The sequence below is a fragment of the Schistocerca gregaria genome, chromosome 1 (genome assembly GCF_023897955.1).
Source record: "Schistocerca gregaria isolate iqSchGreg1 chromosome 1, iqSchGreg1.2, whole genome shotgun sequence".
Lineage (NCBI taxonomy): Eukaryota > Metazoa > Arthropoda > Insecta > Orthoptera > Acrididae > Schistocerca > Schistocerca gregaria.
Genome location: NC_064920.1, coordinates 219,732,525 through 219,752,779, shown reverse-complemented (window position 1 = coordinate 219,752,779; position 20,255 = coordinate 219,732,525). Strand labels below are relative to the sequence as shown.

At 41.6% G+C, this 20,255-nt stretch overlaps 1 protein-coding gene across 1 annotated transcript in view; it reads right to left on the bottom strand.

Annotated features, from left to right (window-relative positions):
* Nucleotides 1-587: 587 nt before the first annotated feature.
* The window catches only part of LOC126337753 (NPC intracellular cholesterol transporter 2 homolog a), a 64,487-nt gene continuing 44,819 nt past the window's right edge, over nt 588-20,255 (bottom strand). The window contains exons 2-4 of the mRNA XM_050001496.1: nt 9,137-9,244; nt 3,743-3,939; nt 588-795 (exon numbers count right to left, since the gene is read on the bottom strand). Coding sequence (XP_049857453.1) covers nt 709-795; nt 3,743-3,939; nt 9,137-9,244 — 392 coding nt within the window. The 3' untranslated portion in view covers nt 588-708. The remainder of the gene's footprint in view (nt 796-3,742; nt 3,940-9,136; nt 9,245-20,255) is intronic.

The window sequence follows — 20,255 nt, the reverse complement described above, 5'->3', positions numbered from 1 at the left end:
TTCATCAGCAGCCAACTGAGCTCTACAGAACAGGAATTCATCATCTACAGCGGAATAAATATCATTAGCAAATTATCTCAGTTTATAATGCTTTGCTGTAAAGATGTTCCTATGCTCCAAGAATGTGTGTACTATATGCCTCTTTCTGATGCACTAGGCATTCCACCTGTGTAGGGTATTTTATTCTCTTCCATCTTAATAATTCTTCGTTTACCTTTTATTATCCCTGTTCAACTACATCTCCCTCCTGAAGACTAAAATAAAATTGTAAATTTATTAATTTATGATACCAAAGAGGGATAGATTACTGTCATTAGTTTCTGCTGTATCATACTTCAAAGTATCTGTATCCACCTTTCCTGCACTCCCTTCGAAAAAACTAATTTTTAGACTATTTTTAACAATTATCAGTCTCTGCATAAATTTGTGTCCACACAAATTTCATATTACTTGTGTTTGGCTTCTCCCATGCTCAGAAAAAATTATATTTTGCCAAGATTTAACAATGTGTAAAAATTATTAATAGCAAACAACATTAATGTTGCATAACCAGTAAAAGTTTCTTGGCAACAAAAATGAAAGTACAATTCTTTCAATTAAATAATTTTATTAAGAAAGGACACATATAGAGCTAACACTTTAACACAACCACGAGTAAACAATTTCAGTGTGGAGGAATGAGTGCACACATCGTCTGGGAAGTGCCACTCATGAAGTGATCCTGGCGGGGACCTCGAAGCACTTTAGTGTCTTCTCATTCTGATCCTGCAGCTCCCAATGCACAAGCACACGGATCTGAAACAAAAAGTTTCCTCTTAGTTCATCCCAAAACACCATTAGAATAATACAAAACTACTGTAGACGTAATTTAACTGGTTTATACATACCACAGGTAACAGACCCAACAATAAAGTTTTATTTAAGTGGTTTTTCTTGTGGATTTTTTATGGCACTGAAATTTATGTGATAAAGCCATGGCACCATCCACTTTTCGCATTTAAACCAGAATAGTGAAAAGTTTGGTTTTTGGAGATTTTAATGACATAGTTCATTATATTTCTGTTAATAATCTAGAATTCCAGCCACACTGGTTGCACTGGTTACAATATGCCCTGCCTAGTACACAAGGTGTTTGTTTTAACTTGGGACATCTGAATTCCCGAAAATGACACATTGTACGAAAGAAGGTTCTAGATGAAGAGGTTAATCCTAATAAATTGGACCTCTGTCTCAGCTATGAATGGCCACCTCCTAATCACACCACCTGCTCAGGTGGGGTCAACTTTGTATTTTCAGATGCGAAACCCTACTTTTATGGCATAGATTCCACACCAAAAAATACATATAGTTTACTGAAACCCTCGTTTCCCATTTGTGAAAGAAGATGGTGTAATCAATGAATATCGAGTGTGTGTTTTTGCAATTAAGAACCATTGCATTTGATTCATCATACCATTTACAATGTAAATGTTAACCTTTGTGTTCTGTCAATTGATATTTATGTTCAAATTATACTTTAGTGTTGCCAATGTAATTTTGGACCCTATAAAACAAATAATATAGCTATACGTTGCTGGCAAATGAGCTACTTGTATGATAACTTAGGTTTCTGTTCCATACATAGTTGACTGTGGTGAGTCCTCAAACCATATGAATGCTCAATTTCAGTGTAATTTCCATCCATCTGCCGTAACTCTCACACCAGTTACTACCAGCAGAATACAAACCACGACAGTGATAAGAAGGTAAAATATTCATGGAGTGATAGTAACACGCACAACTGCCATGGTACTCACCAAAATTAAGTGCCTCAATTGTTAGAGGTTAGGGACCAATATCAAGCATACCAATTGGAACAGAGCTATTACACATCCACGCCACTGTCCCTGGATCTCACTAAACTTTCTAACCAGTCACTGAACTAGCTAACTATATTGTACCACACAAATTTGCAACACTAATTTCACATCTACATCACAAATGAAATGCAGAATTAGATGTGTCAGTTCTTAAATGCAAAAACAGGCACACTTGATATTTGTTACAGTGCCATCTACCACAAATGGAGAATGATGGTTTGAGCAGACCATATGGTATTTCTTGGTGCAAAATTCGAGTATGCAAGTAAAATTGATGGGTGGATGGGGTGGGCATCTGAAAATACAAAGGTGACCTCACCCACACAGGAGGGATGTCTAGTAACTAGCCAGTTGTAGAACAGACATGTCTCCTTAACTAATATTAAACTTTTCATCTGAAACGTTTTTCGTACAATGCATTATTTTCAAGATAATTAGTTGTCTCTAGTTAAAACAACATTCTCTATACCTGAACTAATACAGTACGTGTTTTGGCTTTTTTTGCACAGGAACCTCTAAACAAAGCTGAGCCTGATGTAACAGTAACATACAATATGTACAAATGCAAAGGAGGACAAATTAGGTCAGAAAACCAAGAATGAAGTGCTTGGATTGAAGATAGTATAAGACTTGGATGCAATGTTTCACCCTTGCTGTTCAACAACCTATACACTGAAATATAACTTAATGGAAATTAAATGTTTCAAGAGTGAACTTAAAATTCAGGATGGAAGGATATGAATGATGAGATTAACTGATAACATTGCCATCCTCAGTAAAACTGAAGACTTATAGGACTTGTTGAATGGAATGAGTAGTTTAACGAGTACGAAATACAGATTAAGAGTAACCCAAAGAAAGGGTAAAGTAACGAAGAATACCAGAATATTAGCTACAAACTTTTCAAAATTAGGGACCACAAAGCAGGGAAAGTTAAAGAATTCTGCTACCTTGGAAACAAAATGCCACACAACAGATTAAGTAAGGACGACAGAGACAAGCTAACGCAAATAAGGCATTCCTGGCCAGAAGAAGTCTGCTTTTGTCAAACATAGGCCTTTATCCAAGGAAGACGTTTCTGAGAATCTACGTTTGAAGCACTGCATTAAAACAGTAAAGGAAGAGAAGTAAAGGATTTTGAAACGTGGTGCAAAAGAAAGATGTTGGAAAATAGGTAGATTAATAAGATAAGGAATAAGGTGGTTATTTGTTGAACTGATAAACGAACATATGGAAAACTGACAGAAAGAAGGGACTGGCTGATAGGACAAGAGCTAAGACATTTGGTAATAACTTACATGGTAATAAAGCGAGCTGTAGAGGGTAACAACAGTAGAGGAAGACAGTTTGGAATACACCCAAGAAAAAACTGAGGACGCTAGATGCAAGTACTACTATGAAATTGAAGTGGCATAGGAGAGGAATTCCCAGCAGGCCCCATCAAACTATTGTTCAGACTGATGGCTCAAAGTTGTGGAATCCCTACTTTCAGAAAGGGAAGTGAAAGAAGTCATGTTTGTTGGAACTAATATTAGAGAAATATTCGACATAAACTTTAAATTAAAAATGATTGAGTAAAACAGAACTCTGGGTATCACTGAAGGTGGTTCTTACTGAGTTCTTAGTCAGCAAAATGGACTTGCGATCCTGTTGCAGACAGTATGCTGACAAACATTATGTAGTTTGACTGTCCGATGCGCTTCAAAATTCAATTTTTGAAATCGCTATTTTTACCTCGAAAATTCGGGTGAATTTAGGAAGTAAATACTTGAGCGATTTTTCGTTCATTTGCTACTCTTCGTTGACTTTCCTGAATATCTGCTATTTCGATGTTCGTGCGACCGAGCAACTCGGCTGGCCGCTAAGGAAGGGAGCTGCGTTACCTTGGGGTAGATGTCGAGCACCTTGAGCTTGTTCTTGTAGACGTACTCCTGGCCGGCCTTAAGCGGGCAGCCCGCCTTCTGGCCGCTGGCGTCGAACACCTGGTCGCACGCGCTGGTGCCGTCCACGCCGGCGAACGGGAAGGGCAGAGTCAGCAGCTCCGCGTACACCCTGTTCTTCAGCTGCTTGATGTCCTCACCTGCGGGCACACCAGCAATACCTCTGATCACGTGTGGGCAACAACGCAACTAACAGACCTGAGCCGGCCGGGGTGGCCGAGCGGTTCCAGGTGCTGCAGTCTGGAACCGTGCCTCACAAGTTAAGTCCCATAGTGCTCAGAGCCATTTGTTAACAGACATGAGCTTTCAGGCAGTCTATGTAAGTGATCTGCAATTGTCACAGATGTTCGCTTGCCACATTTCACTGTGGGAACAGCGAGATACGCAGCTGTATTTCCTCCATGAAAAGTACTTATTTAAGAGTGAATATAGTTCAATTAATTTTGTTTTGAGCAATCGCTGTACTGTGTTCTTGTCACAGAAGTGAATGTTTAGCGTTGTACTTTCTCTTGAAAATAATTTATTTGAAATCCTTACAGTCGCTTTAAGTAGTCTGAAATTTTTCTTGACAAACAGTAAAAACCCTAATTGCATTTTTTACTACTGCATTTTTTACAGCTACTAGTTTCAGTAGTGTACTGTTGCCATGAAAGTATTGATTAATCGTTTCTAATGATTATTTCTTAACTAGTTTCATATTATTTACTCATTATTTAGACGCAATCTAGACGTAGATTTTCCGAGTTATAAACGTTGAAAAGCCTAACCATACAATTTTGATCACGCAAATTCTCTAAAAATGCAGTTATTAAATCATTGTCAGTACAAAATAGCGCCAACAGTAAAAAAACTTTTGGTTTACATATGATCAATCTAGCGTCCTTGACATATTTGACGCATTATTTAAAGTTAAACTAATTCTATCGAAACTGACCATGAGCGAGAAATGTTGGAGCTGTTATAGGGAAATGAGGACGGCGCTCTTTTACGAATGTTTCATGAAATATACTCACGGGGAGAGGAGATGCGGTGCGGATAACGTTCGCAAAACTGAAGACACTCTTCTTTAAATGCAAAGAATGCAGTAGGAAATGTTTGACTGACGAACAGGAAAGGGGACAGGAAACTCTGGTACAGATGGAGGAAGGAAGCAAGGAATTCATCAGGGTATAGGGAGACAGAGGGGATGATCGTGGCCAGAATAAATTTTAACTTTGCAGCGGAGTGTGCGCAGATATTAAACTTCCTGGCAGATTAAAACTGTGTGCCAGACCCAGACTCAAACTCGGGACCTTTTTCTATCGCGGGCAAGTGCTCTACCAGTTGAGCTATCTAAGCACGACACATGACCCATCCCCTCACAGCTTCACAGCTTGCAATGTTCGAAGGAAAGCTTCTGTGAAATTTGGAAGATAGGAGAGAAGGTAATGGCGGGTGTGAGGCTGTGAGGACGGGCCATGAGTGTTCTTGGGTAGCTCAGTTGGTAAGTACTTGCCCGCGAAAGAAAGATCCCGAGTTCGAGTCTCGGTCAGGCACACGGTTTTAATTTGCCAGGAAGTGTTGGAGAAGTGTGGGTTGAAAGTGCCAGCTGATAAGATAGAAGGAACGCGATCAGATAGTTTAATTTCCAACACTAAAAACAGGTATCCACCACTGCCCAAGTTAAGTGGAGAAGAGCCTGAGGTAGGACTAGAAGGAAATGTGCAGCACATTTCAGCTGATGATATGAAGGCCAGTAATGTGTGAAGTGCCAGGCAAAGTAATAGCCATAGGCGACGTTAGGCCCTCTGTTAGGCAGTAGCTAGAGGCAAGGTTCAGGCCCTGTTACAGGAAAGCTTATGGGCAGTGTAACCAATCACCACCAGCTTCAAACCACGTGCAGAGCTAAGTTAAGCGATAGGGACATACCATCTATATGCAAGGACTTTTCAGACGACCATATAATGATAGTGGGTTTGGTGGGAAACAGTTTGGACAGGAATAGGGCATATGAAGTAGGTTGTGATAAGTGCAAGTCGGCTGCCATAACTCATGGCACCAACATACACTTTGTTGAGCCATTACAGCATCATGACTGATCAGACCGTAATGGAGTTGTGAGGCGGATTAATTTGGGGGTTTGAAACATTTATTTGCTCGAGAAAATATATACTTGCAAGCACATCGAACAAAATCTAGAACACAGTAAATAGATAATTTTTGTTTTATTCTTTTATCATTTTTCTTGCTAAATGCCAAACATCAGAAATTATTTTTCTCGTCAAATAATTGATTTTTTCGCTGTTAAAATAATTCTCATTGAAGTACGTTTATATATTTACGTCTTATTTATGCATAATGTAAACATTTTCCCTGTAAAACGTAAATACCGTCCGCTTTCAGATAGTTCGACTCTCTTGCAGCAGAAAAATACTTGCAGGAAAAATACCAGAACCTCATGCAACCTTCACAGTGTCATGGAAACAAAGGAAGAATGAACAGTAACATTAAGACTGTAAATACGTCACTATTTCCATACCTGTGGTGTATGATGATCAAAATTTTATGCTTGCACTATTTTCGGCATTTCCAAAGAAAAAAAAGTCCGACCTGTGACTGGTTTCAGTCCGGCCCCTGAGACTTTTGAATCAAAATGAAATGAATGTATGAGTATTTTGAGGCATAATTTGTGACCGTGGCGTGTCGGCAAAGGCGTGCCATTCATATCGGAGCGTTACGCCATAATCATTCATATCGCAGACGTAGGAGCGCTGCTGTCGCGTCACGTGACGTAACGAGGCAACCCACGAGCAACGTATATGAATCAGGTCCACGGGTCACCAAAGGTTGCATATGCCAGCTGTGAAGGAAGGATAATATCAATGTATGATTACTAGGTGCGTGTAGCAGGAAACTACTCAGGTGGAGACGGCAACAAAACACGTCGAAAAGATGCGCACGTTCAGCTTTTCACTACACTCTCTCCAACCCTGATGGTCTAATTATTGGCATGAGGGACATGGCACCACCACACTGACAGGCCGTATAGACTTGGCTGTAGTGCAACGGATGCGGAGCGATTGGTGACAAATCGACTCAAAGCTGGTACGTCATCCAGAAGGACTACATGAGAAGATCGTAGAATTGTTCTACTGATTCTTCCAGATGGATGGCTGGAAGACTGAATCCAGGCAGGATGTTACAGCCACTGAGTAACTATAAACGGTTGGGAATAGATTACTGGAAACAAAATTGAGATCTCCAATTGTGGTACGCCATTTACTGCTAACATCGCACTACACAAAAAACGAAATATCGTATAGAACCGGTGTAAAGTGGGACGTGAGAGGCATTCTGTTGTGTTTAGCGATGAGTCATCTGTTTGTGGCGGTGGCCACCGATTGCAACACCACCGTAGACTACGTGGTGAAAAGGCAAAGGAAGGTGCTAGTCTGACACACGCACACCACAACTGGAATCTTAGTACTGATTTGGTAATTTGTGGGCCCCACACTGCGGCTCACATCAAACGCCTTGAGGGTGTATGGATTCTTGACTGGTTTGCCTGCTCCCCTAATCTGTAGCCATTTAGCTAGTCTAGGATGCAATGGGAAGACATATTCTTTGATACCAGTGTCCCACAAGGAATGTGTATGAAGTGACGATGTGTTTTAGGTACGGCTATAAATTCATCAAGATAACACAAAAGCTGTTTTATATGGTACCATGTATAGAAGAGTGTATTGGTGCTCAAGAGGGATCACAATACTTGTGATGGACATCGGTTCCCAATATAAGGGAAGTTTACTCTTAATAATCGTTATGGGGTGAAGATCTCTGCTACGTTTGGTGAGGTAATGAATGATGTAATTTTTCATTTTGATCCGCACAGTTCATCAGAAACACAGGCAGTCTTCACAGAGCCTCCAGCAAATGGCCAAAGTAAGTCCACAAATTTCAGGAGAGTTTACCTAATATCGAGGAATAGGGGAGGAGTCGGGGAGATACGTCAGGTTCGAGCTTTTGTCATGAGATAGTGGACCAGGCCCAATGGCTTCTTCTCGTCCATCACTAAGTGGAGCTATTTCTCGCTGACGACTATGATCCTAGCCCTTCAGCTCTGCTGTGGACAGACAGTTGACATTGTGTTTTGTATGGCGTCTGAGTTTACGACAGAGGTATCACCAGAATGCGTTATTTACATTAAAATCCACGCAGAATCAATGCCTCCATCACGTAAGAATTTGTAACCTTGGATTACTTTTCCGACTTCTGTGTATTTGCCCCCCCTGCCCACCGTGTCTACACTGTTTTGGCTCACCCGTCAGGATAAACAAGAAGCTTGTGAGAGTTTGGGCCTCTCAAAGATAATTTTTTTGTGTGCGCTAGCACCATCCACCACATGTGTTTATGGTCTCAGCTAATAAGATACATTACCTTAAATTGTGTAGAACATTAAATCTATGACTATCTACGTGCTGCAAGTATTACTTTTCGGTAACAATTTTTTTGAATTATTTAAGTCTTTGGTAGTGTGTGTGTGTGTGTGTGTGTGTGTGTGTGTGTGTGTGTGTGTGTGTGTGAGCTTCCACCATCCAGTATGTATGCCCTTTGCTTAGCTTGCTTTTAGCCGTCAGCACTTTCTTTTGCTGCCTGCTGTTTGTTCCCCCATCTCTCCCCCCCCTCCCTCCCCACACCCCCCACTCCCCTCCCTCCCACCCCCTCTCCCCTCCCTCCCCCCACCCCCAACCCCCTCCCTCCCCCTCCAATTCCCATTCTTCGCGACACCTTGTGTACCTAGATAATTCTATGAAGTCTATTTCAGTATTATTTAACCCTTATGTTTGCATCTAATGTATTACGTGTTTTCCTGATCGTTACTGCCAATTCTTGGGCTTTACGTGAATATATATGTATCATTATCACGAAAGGAATCTTTTTAGTTGCGTAAAAGATTTACAATTAAGTCATCGCCCATTGTATCCCAATCCTTTTACCTTAAGAGTTCCATATAAGGTGAAAGAGAAACATCAAATCGCTTTATCTGTTGTTCTATGGACTACTGTACAAACGTAATTTCGTTATGCGCCAGATTAATCTGTATCTAAATATCTTTTAGTTAGGGAATGTTAAACGTTCAGAAGTGCACTTCCAGTCTTCACAAAAGACATTAAACACACTTGTTTAGAATCTGTGCTCAGGAACTTTGTGACCTATACAAGAATAGGAAAAAACAAGCACATTTTCTACACCCCCTTTCATACTTACGATTTTTTTTTCAGGATTAACACTAAGCTGTAGAAAACTGGAAGAGAATACATTAAGTAACGCATCTCAGAAGATAATCTGTGTACTCACTGGGAGTGAACTTGAACTCGAGGCCCACTTCCGTCTTCTTCTTGAGTTTGCAGGTCCCCTGCTGGCATCCAGATATCAAAACCTCGTTCACATCTTCGTACGGCGAATCTGCAACAGTTGAAGTCTGTCTTTAAAGAATGCTACTAGTAGATATTTTAGAAGGATTTATGTATGCTTTACGATATCGATAGACGAAATAAACTAAGTAAACATTTATCTTTTGCAATTGTTCATAATTAAGGGTTAGTAACGAACTTTGACACCATTAGGACGCGCGGGGTAGGCTTGGGGGCCGATGACCTCAGCTGTTTGGTCCCATAAGACCTTACTACAAATTTTTAATTAGACACCATTCCATCGTTTAACTACGTAGAGGAAAGTCCGATGAGATTTGAAACGGCGCGAAAAAGTAAAATCAATTTCAGGGAACATCAATGGCACACTTGAATGTACGAGTATGGAATGGTTCTTGAATAGCACGGCACATCTAAAGCAAATCCCTACAAGCCCATCACGAGTATGCAAAACAGGGCACCGAATAAATTTAAGAAACGCGCTGTTGGGGTCGCAGCAGATCTGTGTTTGCCTTGTGTAGCAGATACGCTCAAAGAGACGAGCTATGGAAGAAGTTGCGATATTTCATAAAATCCGTTATTACAGTTTCTTCCTTAGTTTACTATTTAACAGGAGTAGGACAGACAATAGCTAAAACGGACGGGAGGGGGGGGGGGGGGTGTATAGAACGAATGAGGCTGCAAGATTAGTCACAGGTTTGTCTGAGCCATGGGAGGGTGCCAACGAAATGCTAAAAAAAAACTGGACTCTCTTGACGACAGATGTCAGCTATCCAACGAAAACCTATGTACAATTCTTCTAGGTCCAGTATCAAGAGCGGAATCTTGTTTAATCTTAGACTTCGAGGTTTGGCCACATGCGCTCCATTCTGTAATAAGTTTTTTCTGATAGAAGCCGAACTCGGGGAAGATCAGTTTGGATTCCGTAGAAATATTGGAACACGTGAGGCAATACTGACGTTACGACTTATCTTAGAAGAAAGATTAAGGAAAGGCAAACCTACGTTTCTAGCATTTGTAGACTTAGAGAAAGCCTTTGAAAATGTTGACTGGAATACTCTCTTTCAAATTCTGAAGGTGGCGGGGGTAAAATACAGGGAGCGAAAGGCTATTTACAATTAGTACAGAAACCAGATGGCAGTTATTAGAGTAGAGGGTCATGAAAGGAAAGCAGTGGTCGGGAAGGGAGTGAGACAAGGTTGTAGCCTCTCCCCGATGTTATTCAATCTGTATATTGAGCAAGCAATAAAGGAAACAAAAGTTCGGAGTAGGTATTCAAATCCTTGGAGAAGAAATAAAAACTTTGAGGTTTGCCGATGACATTGTAATTCTGCCAGAGACAGCAAAGGACTTGGAAGAGCAGTTAACGGAATAGACAGTGTCTTGAGAGGGGGATATAAGATGAACATCAACAAAAGCAAAATGAGGATAGTTTTGACATCAGGAACGTACTGAATGCTAAACTAATGGCAGGGGAATAGACATAGACTGGTGGGACAAGAAATACTAGATGCGAGGACAGGAATTACCTGCTAATGAGCAGTGTGTGTGGCAGAGGGGCAAGCAAAGAGAAAAGAACGGAGCGATAATTATGACGTCAAATGCACGCAGTTACGTAAAAAGGCCTGCAAAGGAAGCTGAAATTACATTCGTCGTCCGGTCTGAGCGAAGGTGACTTCTACAGCGCTCTGACTGTATAACAGGTTATGAGTGACAGCGGAGAGTCGTGGTAAGATGGAAGGTAACATTCTGCAGATAAAATAGAAAAAGTGAAGCCGCTGGCATGCGGTAGCTCTGTTGTAACGTGGTCATTTCTATTCGCAGCTTTCTAACATTCGTTACACAACTGAAATTTACTTTATGACTTACCGCATGGTTTTTCTTGTTATCCCGAGTCACGCTCTCTACCTCACCAAGGGGATCGCGCCTGCTCGTCAACACCGATTACTTCCAAATTTGTGATACATGCATGACTTGGTCAGGAATAAAAGTGGCAGCTCCAGATAGCAAAAGCCGTTTAGAAAAAAATACTTCCGGCGCGGGTGGGGCGAGGCTCGAGCCGCTAACGTTATCGTAGTTTCCAGGCAGCGGTTGGCGCAGTAGTAACATTACAGAAAGATAATTCGCGTATAGTGGGATCCATTTGCTGCGTGAAAACTTTAATTTCAATTTTTACGTTACTTACACTGCAAATACACCGAAATCATTCTCAAGAAATTGTACTTATGTTTTCATCAAACTCATGAAAAGGTGAAATAATCTGGGATGGAAAATACATTTCAAATAAAGAATATGGAGTCTACGAGAACTCCGCAAATAATTTTTGAAGAAAGGGTTGTAACAGAAGCGTACAGGACTTATCAGTTTCATTTCGACCTCCTAGCAGCTATCGGCATCTCTAGAAGGCTACATCAAAATACATTGTTTATCACCAGCTATGCACGCCAGGATTTGGCGAAATGATACGTTACGCATGGGTTGCTCCCAACTGTACTATGAATGTAAACGATATTTTCTACAGAAACTATAAAACAACCATGTAGTTGTAAAATTGCGACGTTGATTACGTGTACAAGACGCCGCGACAATTACTACTTCCCCGTTTTTACTATGAATATCAAAACACACAAATCAAGTTTAAAACAAAAATACGTAATTTTATAAACAACGTTCCCAGTAGACCTTGCAATCCGTTCGTGGCAGTTTATTTGCAATTAGAATTTTTGTGACTTTTTCATGACTTTTACGTAAATATTAATAAATACAATATAGTTGGCACTATTTCGGCATATTTGCAGTGTAAGAAACGTAAAAAGTTTCCGTATGGAGTATCGATCCACGACCTTTGGTTTTCTGTTCTGTCTCTGTGGCGCCAACGGCTGCCTGAGATGTACTCCAGCTAATGGTTGATGCCTAAAATGCCGGGTGATCAAAAAGTCAGTATAAACTTGAAAACTAAATAAATCACGGAGTAATGTAGATAGAGAGGTACAAATTGACACACATGCTTGGATTGGAATGGGGTTTTATTAGAACCAAAAAAATACAAACGTTCAAAAAATGTCCGACAGATGCCGCTTCATCTGATCAGAATAGCAGTAATTAGCATAACAAAGTAAGACAAAGCAAAGATGATGATCTTTACAGGAAATGCTCAATATGTCTACCATCATTCCTCAACAAAAGCTGTAGTCGAAGAATAATGTTGTGAACAGCACTGTAAAGCATGTCCAGAGTTATGGTGAGGCATTGGCGTCGGATGTTGTCTTTCAACATCCCTAGAGATGTCGGTCGATCACGATACACTTGCGACTTCAGGTAACCTCAAAGCCAACAATCGCACGGACTGAGGTCTGGGGACCTGGGAGGCCAAGCATGACGAAAGTGGCGGCTGAGCACACGATCATCACCAAACTACGCGCGCAAGAGATCCTTCACGCGTCTAGCAATATGGCGTGGAGCGCCTGGTTCTAATAAAAACCCATCTCATTCCAAGCATGTGTGTCAATTTTTACCCTCTATCTACATCATTCCGTGATTTATTAAGTTTTGAAATTTATACTGACTTTTTGATCACCCAGTACATCTTTTGCCCTAAACGTTTGTGCGCCTGAAGCTCCCACTTCTATCACTCATTTATGGCCAGACCTGCATATACCATAACTCTGGACGTAATCTGTATTGACTGGTAGGAGCGGTCCCCCTATTAGATATGCTACACACAATTTCTAATATTCTAATCTTCCGAGGGGAACAAGGTATGTGCCATAGCCGGATTTCCCAGAAACTTTGCATAATGGAAGGGTGACCAAAGTAAGAGAACGTGTGCCTCAGCTTCTCCGTAGATATTCGACCGTTCGAGAAAACGACAGTCAAAGTTTTCGACGTAGTTTGCGTGTCTTTTGAGCGAGTAAGCAGTTCAACGTAACTAACATCGCATCATCTCACTTTTGCGCCCCGTGTCCGAAACCAGATTATTATTATTATTATTATTATTGATTGTTTTGTTTATCTACAAATGTCTGTAGAAGATCGTTAGACGAATGTTTAATGTTGAAATAACGTTGGCTTTATGCGGGGACTAATGTGTCTGGTAATTGGTTTAAAGAAGAAATGATAGGAAAAAATTTGAAACTCTTCGGTGAAATTCCTGGAGTTCATTCAGGCAGCAGTATTAACGGCGTTTATTCCCAGAGATTCATACCAAAAAAGGTCGCTGTTGCAAACCTGCTTTCGCGCGAGGTTTTTGGTTTCCGAGATTTCTACGTTTCGAATTTTTCTAAGATCGGTAACATCCAAGAGAATGCACCAAATCTTCCTGAACAATAAACAAAATGTAAGAATTAAGAACTGATATAGAAATGAAATGTAAGAACGAAAATTGGAAAGGACAGTAACCGTTGAAAATACTATACATGGATATGTAATAGATGTACATTTATTGTGAAACTCAGTTGGAATTTTACAATAGAACGAGCAATAACATTCCACGGACGTGGGTAGATAAAAAAATCAGACAAAATACAAAAGTAATTGGTTTCGAACACGGGACGCAAAGAGGCGGCATCGACGCTAGTCCCTATGCCACAGTCGGGGTGAGCTTATTCAGCGCTAAAAGGCAATTCAATTATGTCTAAAACTTTGGCGGTCGTTTTCTCACAAACGGTCGAGTGTTTACGAACAAACCGAGGCACGTGTTTGCTTACTTTGGCCCCCGTTCCACTGAGCCAAATTTCCGGGAAATCGCATTGTGGCACTTGCAGGGTCTTCTCGTTAGTGATTTTGGTTTAGCTGATTATTTAGTATCGTTATAATAGTTTCGCATTATCTTTTCTTATATTTTCTTCATTCTGGACCTTAGTTCGCTGACCAGTACCTGTTAAAACCTTTAATGATTTTTCTTCGAAAGCTCCTAGACTTCCCAGTGAGCAACTCCATTTGCTAGCCTTACTTTTGAAATCTATCCAGCATTAACGTTCAATATTTATAGCTACGAGTACCCTCTTGCCCTAAAGCTCGGTTTCCCCGAAACGATATCCCCGCAATAAAGGGACTAAGTTAATTTCATGCCTACTTAGGATAATCATTCACTTTTCACTAGCGTCCCTGAAGACTTACCGCTTCAAATTGCCATAGGGGTAAACGTTACATTTCATTATTTTCGTCTAAGACATTTCCAGGGGCAGATGTGGACTGACCACAATCTATTGGTTATGACCTGTAGATTAACACTGAAGAAACTGCAAAAAGGAGGGAACTTAAGGAGATGTGACCTGGATAAACTGAAAGAACCAGAGGTTGTACAAAGGTTGTACACAGTTTCAGGGAGAGCGTAAGGGAACAATTGACAGGAATAGGGGAAACAAATACAGTAGAAGAATGGATAGCTTTGAGGGATGAAGTCTTGAAGGCAGCAGATAATCAAGTAGGTAAAAAGACGAGGGCTAGTAGAAATCCTTGGGTAACAGAAGAAATACTGAATTTAATTGATGAAAGGAGAAAATATAAAAATGCAGTAAATGTAGTAGGCAAAAAGGAATACAAACGTATCAAAAATGAGATCGACAGGAAGTGTAAAATGGCTAAGCCGGTATGGCTAGAGGACAAATTTAAGGATGTAGAGGCTTATCTCACTACAGGAAAATTAGAGAGACCTTTGGAGAAAGGAGAAGCACTTGCATGAATATCAAGAGCTTTGATGGAAACCCAGTTCTAAGCAAAGAACGGAAAGCAGAAAGGTGGAAGGAGTATATAGAGGGTCTATACAAGGGCGATGTACTTGAGGACAATATTATGGAAATGGAAGAGGATGTGGATGTGGATGTGGATGAAGATGAAATGGGAGATACGATACTGCGTGAAGAGTTTGACAGAGCACTGAAAGACCTGAGTCGAAACAAGGCCCCCGGAGTAGACAACATTCCATTGGAACTACTGACGGCCTTGGGAGAGCCAATCCTGACAAAACTCTACCATCTGGTGAGCAAGATGAATGGGACAGGCGAAATACCCTCAGACTTCAAGAAGAATATAATTCCAATCCCAAAGAAAGCAGGTGTTGACAGATGTGAAAATTTCCAAACGATCAGTTTAATAAGCCACAGCTGCAAAATACTAACACGAATTCTTTAGAGACGAATGGAAAAAAACTAGTAGAAGCCGACCTCGGGGAAGATCAGTTTGGATTCCGTAGAAATGTTGGAACACGTGAGGCAATACTGACCTTACGACTTATCTTAGAAGAAAGATTAAGGAAAGGCAAACCTACGTTTCTAGCATTTGTAGACCTAGAGAAAGCTTTTGACAATGTTGACTGGAATACTCTCTTTCAAATTCTGAAGATGGCAGGGGTAAAATACAGGGAGCGAAAGGCTATTTACAATTTGTACAGAAACCAGATGGCAGTCATAAGAGTCGAGGGACATGAAAGGGAAGCAGTTGTTGGGAAGGGAGTGAGACAGGGTTGTAGCCTCTCCCCGATGTTATTCCATCTGTACATTGAGCAAGCCGATGACATCGTAGTTCTGTCAGACAGCAAAGGACTTGGAAAAGCAGTTGAACGGAATGGATAGTGTCTTGAAAGGAGGATATAAGATGAACATCAACAAAAGCAAAATGAGGATAATGGAATGTAGTCGAATTAAGTCGGGTGCTGCTGAGGGAATTAGGTTAGGAAATGAGACACTTAAAGTAGTAAAGGAGTTTTGCTATTTGGGAAGCAAAATAACTGATGATAGTCGAAATAGAGAGGATATAAAATGTAGACTGGCAATGGCAAGGAAAGCGTTTCCGAAGAAGAGAAATTTGTTAACATCGAGTATAGATTTAAGTGTCAGGAAGTCATTTCTGAAAGTATTTGTATGGAGTTTAGCCATGTATGGAAGTGAAACATGGACGATAAATAGTTTGGACAAGAAGAGAATAGAAGCTTTCGAAATGTGGTGCTATAGAAGAACGCTGAAGATTAGATGGGTAGATCGCATAACTAATGAGGAAGTATTGAATAGGATTGGGGAGAAGTTTGTGGCACAACTTGACCAGAAGAAGGGATCGGTTGGTAGGACATGTTCTGAGGCATCAAGGGACCACCAATTTAGTATTGGAGGGCAGTGTGGAGGGTAAAAATCGTAGAGGGAGACCAAGAGATGAATACACTAAGCAGATTCAGAAGGATGTAGGTTGCAGTAGGTACTGTGAGATGAAGCTTGCACAGGATAGACTAGCATGGAGAGCTGCATCGAACCAGTCTCAGGACTGAAGACCACCACCACCACCACCACCACCACCACCACCACCACCACCACCACCACGCCATACATTTTAGTGCTGTCTGTTACTCTATTATTACTACCCTTGCAGAGATCACATTCGGAAGTTGAAGTCAATCAGTAATAGTAAACATTACTATCTAGCAGCCGGCGGGGGACCCATGCGGTTCTAGGCGCTACAGCCTGGAACCGCGTGACCGCTACGGTCGGAGGTTCGATTCCTGCCTCGGACATGGATGTGTGTGATAGGTTAGTTCGGTTTAAGTAGTTTTAAGTTCTACGGGACTGATGACCTAAGATGTTAAGTCCCATAGTGCTTAGAGCAATTTGAACCACTTTGAACGATCTAGGAATATTTTAATGCAATTGTTACTAGCCCTGACTCCCAGTTATTAAATCAGACGCTTTGAATTTTCGACATCGTTGCAGTTGCTCATGGAAGAAAATTTGTTTTGTGAGAAACTCAATTTCAGTGATGTGGCGAGGTTTATTAATGGCATTATCTGTGGAAATTCACGGTTTTAAGTTTATAGTCCATTTTTCTTCTCCGAAAACGCCGTTACATGACTATCTGATCTCGCAGGAAAATGGTTTCACGCCACTAGTGCATGCCGACAGTGTGGACTTCATATACCAACAGGATGGTGCGACACCAGATTTCCACCATGATGTTCACGAATTCTTTCACAGGAAATATAGAACTAAATAGATCGGCCGCGGTATCATGGCCTCCGCGCTCTCCCGACCTAACCCTATGCGATATTTGTTCTGTGGGATTACGGGAAATTTAGTGTTTTCGCCTCCTCTAGCAACAAACCTACCAGAACGCATCTTCAGTGCTTTTGAACTGATTGATAGGGACATGTCGCGCCGAATGAGGGATGGACTTATCTACAGGTTGTTTCAAAATTGTAGGATTTATTACATTCAATACATCGAATGAAAGAGCAACTCCAACAGTTTTGTTTATCTGTACAAAGGGAAGAGAATGGAACGAGCCAAGAGTGACTGAACAACGTGTTGAACGAGTGAGAGCCTTTCATGCGGAGTCCCAAGAAATCAGTTCGGAAGGCTATTCGTGAATTAGCATTTCCAGTGACACCTGTGTGGACACTTAAGTAGACGCCTACAACTATGTCCTTACCGCCTGCAGTTGTTACAAGCCCCAAAGCCAACAGAATACGGTTTACGTGCCAACTTTGCAACTGAAACGTAGCTGCATGGCGATGAAGGTTTTCTGGATCGTGCCGTCTTCGATGATTAATCGAAATTTCACTTAAGCGGAAATGTGAACACAAGTAATGTGTTTTTTGGGGGACAACAAATTCCCACGAGACGGTGTAGTTGGAAAGAGACTAAGCTGAAATTTTCTGTGCCACATCCCGGCGGAAAGTTTATGTGGAACCTTTCTTTTTCAGAGAAGCAACTACAAATTGTTTTTCTTACCTTGATGCTGTAATTTCTCTTCACTTTGCGTTCAGGCACACAAACAAAACTGAGTTGCCAGAATGAGATTTTCACTCTGCAGCGGAGTATGGGCTGATATGGAACTTCCTGGCGGATTAAAACTGTGTGCCGGACCTAGACTCGGACCCGGGATCTTTGTCTTTCGCGGGCAAGTGCTCTACCATCTGAGGAGACGAGGTACTGGCAGAAGTAGAGCTGTGAGGACGGCGCGTGAGTCGTGCCTGGGTTGCTCAGATTGTCGAGCACTTGCCCGCGAAAGGCAAAGGTCCCGGGCTCAAGTCTCGGTCCGGCACACAGTTTTAATCTGCCAGGAAGTTTCAGAACTGAGTTGCTCTTTCATTTGGTGTTTTATTTATAACTAAGTTGAATGTAATAAATACTACGGAGCCTTAGAACCCGTGAATTCATTTTGAAACGCCCTGTATTTTACATCTGTAGAATCAGAAGGTGTGAGGGCGGCGGCGGCACATATGGAGTACTTGTGTAATGCGTCAATCCCTCTGACAGCTAGAGCAAATTTGTGAAATCCCTTCAGTCTTAAAATAATCCTGTAAAATTAGTGAGACTTGAGGTCACTGGAGGCTTGCAAACTATCATTTTTCACGACTGGAAGTGGAAAGCGGGGAAGTGTTACATGAAGTACCCTCCACCACACTCCTTTCATATCAGCCGGTGTGACCGAGCGGTTCTAGGCGTTTCAGTCTAGAACCGCGCGATAGCTGCGGTCGCAGGTTAGAATCCTGCCTCGGGCACGGACGTGTGTGACGTTCTTAGGTTAGGTTTAAGTAATTCTAAGTTCTAGAGGACTGATGACCTCTGATGCTAAGTCCCATAGTGCTCAGAGCCATTTGAACCATTTTTGAACTCCTTTCATTCCGAAGATTCGTCACCGCCACCTACGTAGCGATAACATGGCCAGTGAGACAGAAGATAAATCAGAGATCGTACGCAAATATTTAGGGGTGGGTTTAGCCGCAAGTGTAGATCGACAATGGAGCTGCAGAGGAATAGTCAAAGTGGTTCCATTCAGCCTCTGCCGAACACTTTGTAAATTTCAGAGTAATCGTGTAGCGTCACTGTTAGCAATGAAAACTAAGAATGGACGCAGATTTGCTTGTATACGCAGTAGTAATTCAGAATAAAAATAGAACAATATTTTGTCCAGTGTCTCAGCGTTGCGGTTACGTGCTTCCGTCACCAGCAGCCGAGGTTCAAAGCGAAATCACTGACCGACACTTCCGACTTGTACGCCTAGTAGGTTTTTGTGCTGTGGCGGAAATGCATCGACACCCCAGCCAGTATTACAAAACAACGCGTGGCATTCCTCTGCCACCTGCCACCGCCTCCCGGATATCCGCCACTTTGTGTTCCCCTTCACTCCAGCCGTCGGCATTCCTAGTGGAAGTTGCACAGTCGGTACAGTTTCTGATCACGTAGTCCGGTGATATGCGTTACCTCCACTCCGAAGACAAACATTCCTCTGCTGTTGCACACGTAACCGCTCAAAAGGCCTTCACCACTCACCTGGAATCATTGCGTCACAATCAGCAATTCAAATTTGAAAGCTTCTAGGAAGATGGGGCCACACCATCTCTTTACATTTCCGCGAAATGTTAGCATCACTTTTCGTCAACACAGGACAAAACGCGCAGGTTATTAAGTTTTTTGAAATATTATCCTGAAACATTTTTGTTATTGTTGTTGCTTTCATTCCGAAGATTCATTTGATGCAGGTCTCCAAGCCAGTTTATTCTGTAGAAGCCTCATCTCTACACAACGACTACAGTCTACATCCATTTGAACTTCATTATTAGAATCTACAACATTTACCGCCATTACCAAGTTTACGATTCATCGATACATCAGGATGTGTACTACCGACCGATACTTTTGCCCATAAATTTCTTTTTCCTCAATTCCCTTCAGTAGATTACCTCCGTTCTTTACCCACGTGGACCTAATCTTCAGCACTCTAATGTAGCACCACATTTCAAATTCTTCCGTTTTCTTCTCGTCTAAACTCTTTACTGCCTACTGCCCTCGTTTCATTTCAGTACAAGGCTACACAACCACAACCACAACAACCACAACCACACAATTTTAGTCAAATGTTAAATTCGTCTTTTACAGAAATAGTTTTCTTGCTGCTAACATAATGTTCGCTGGCCAGAGTGGCCGAGCGGTTCTAGGCGCTACAGTCTGGAATCGCGCGACCGCTCTGGTCTTAGGTTCGAATCCTGCCTCTGGCATGGATGTGTGTGATGTCCTTAGGTTAGTTGGGTTTAAGTAGTTCTAAGTTCTAGGGTACTG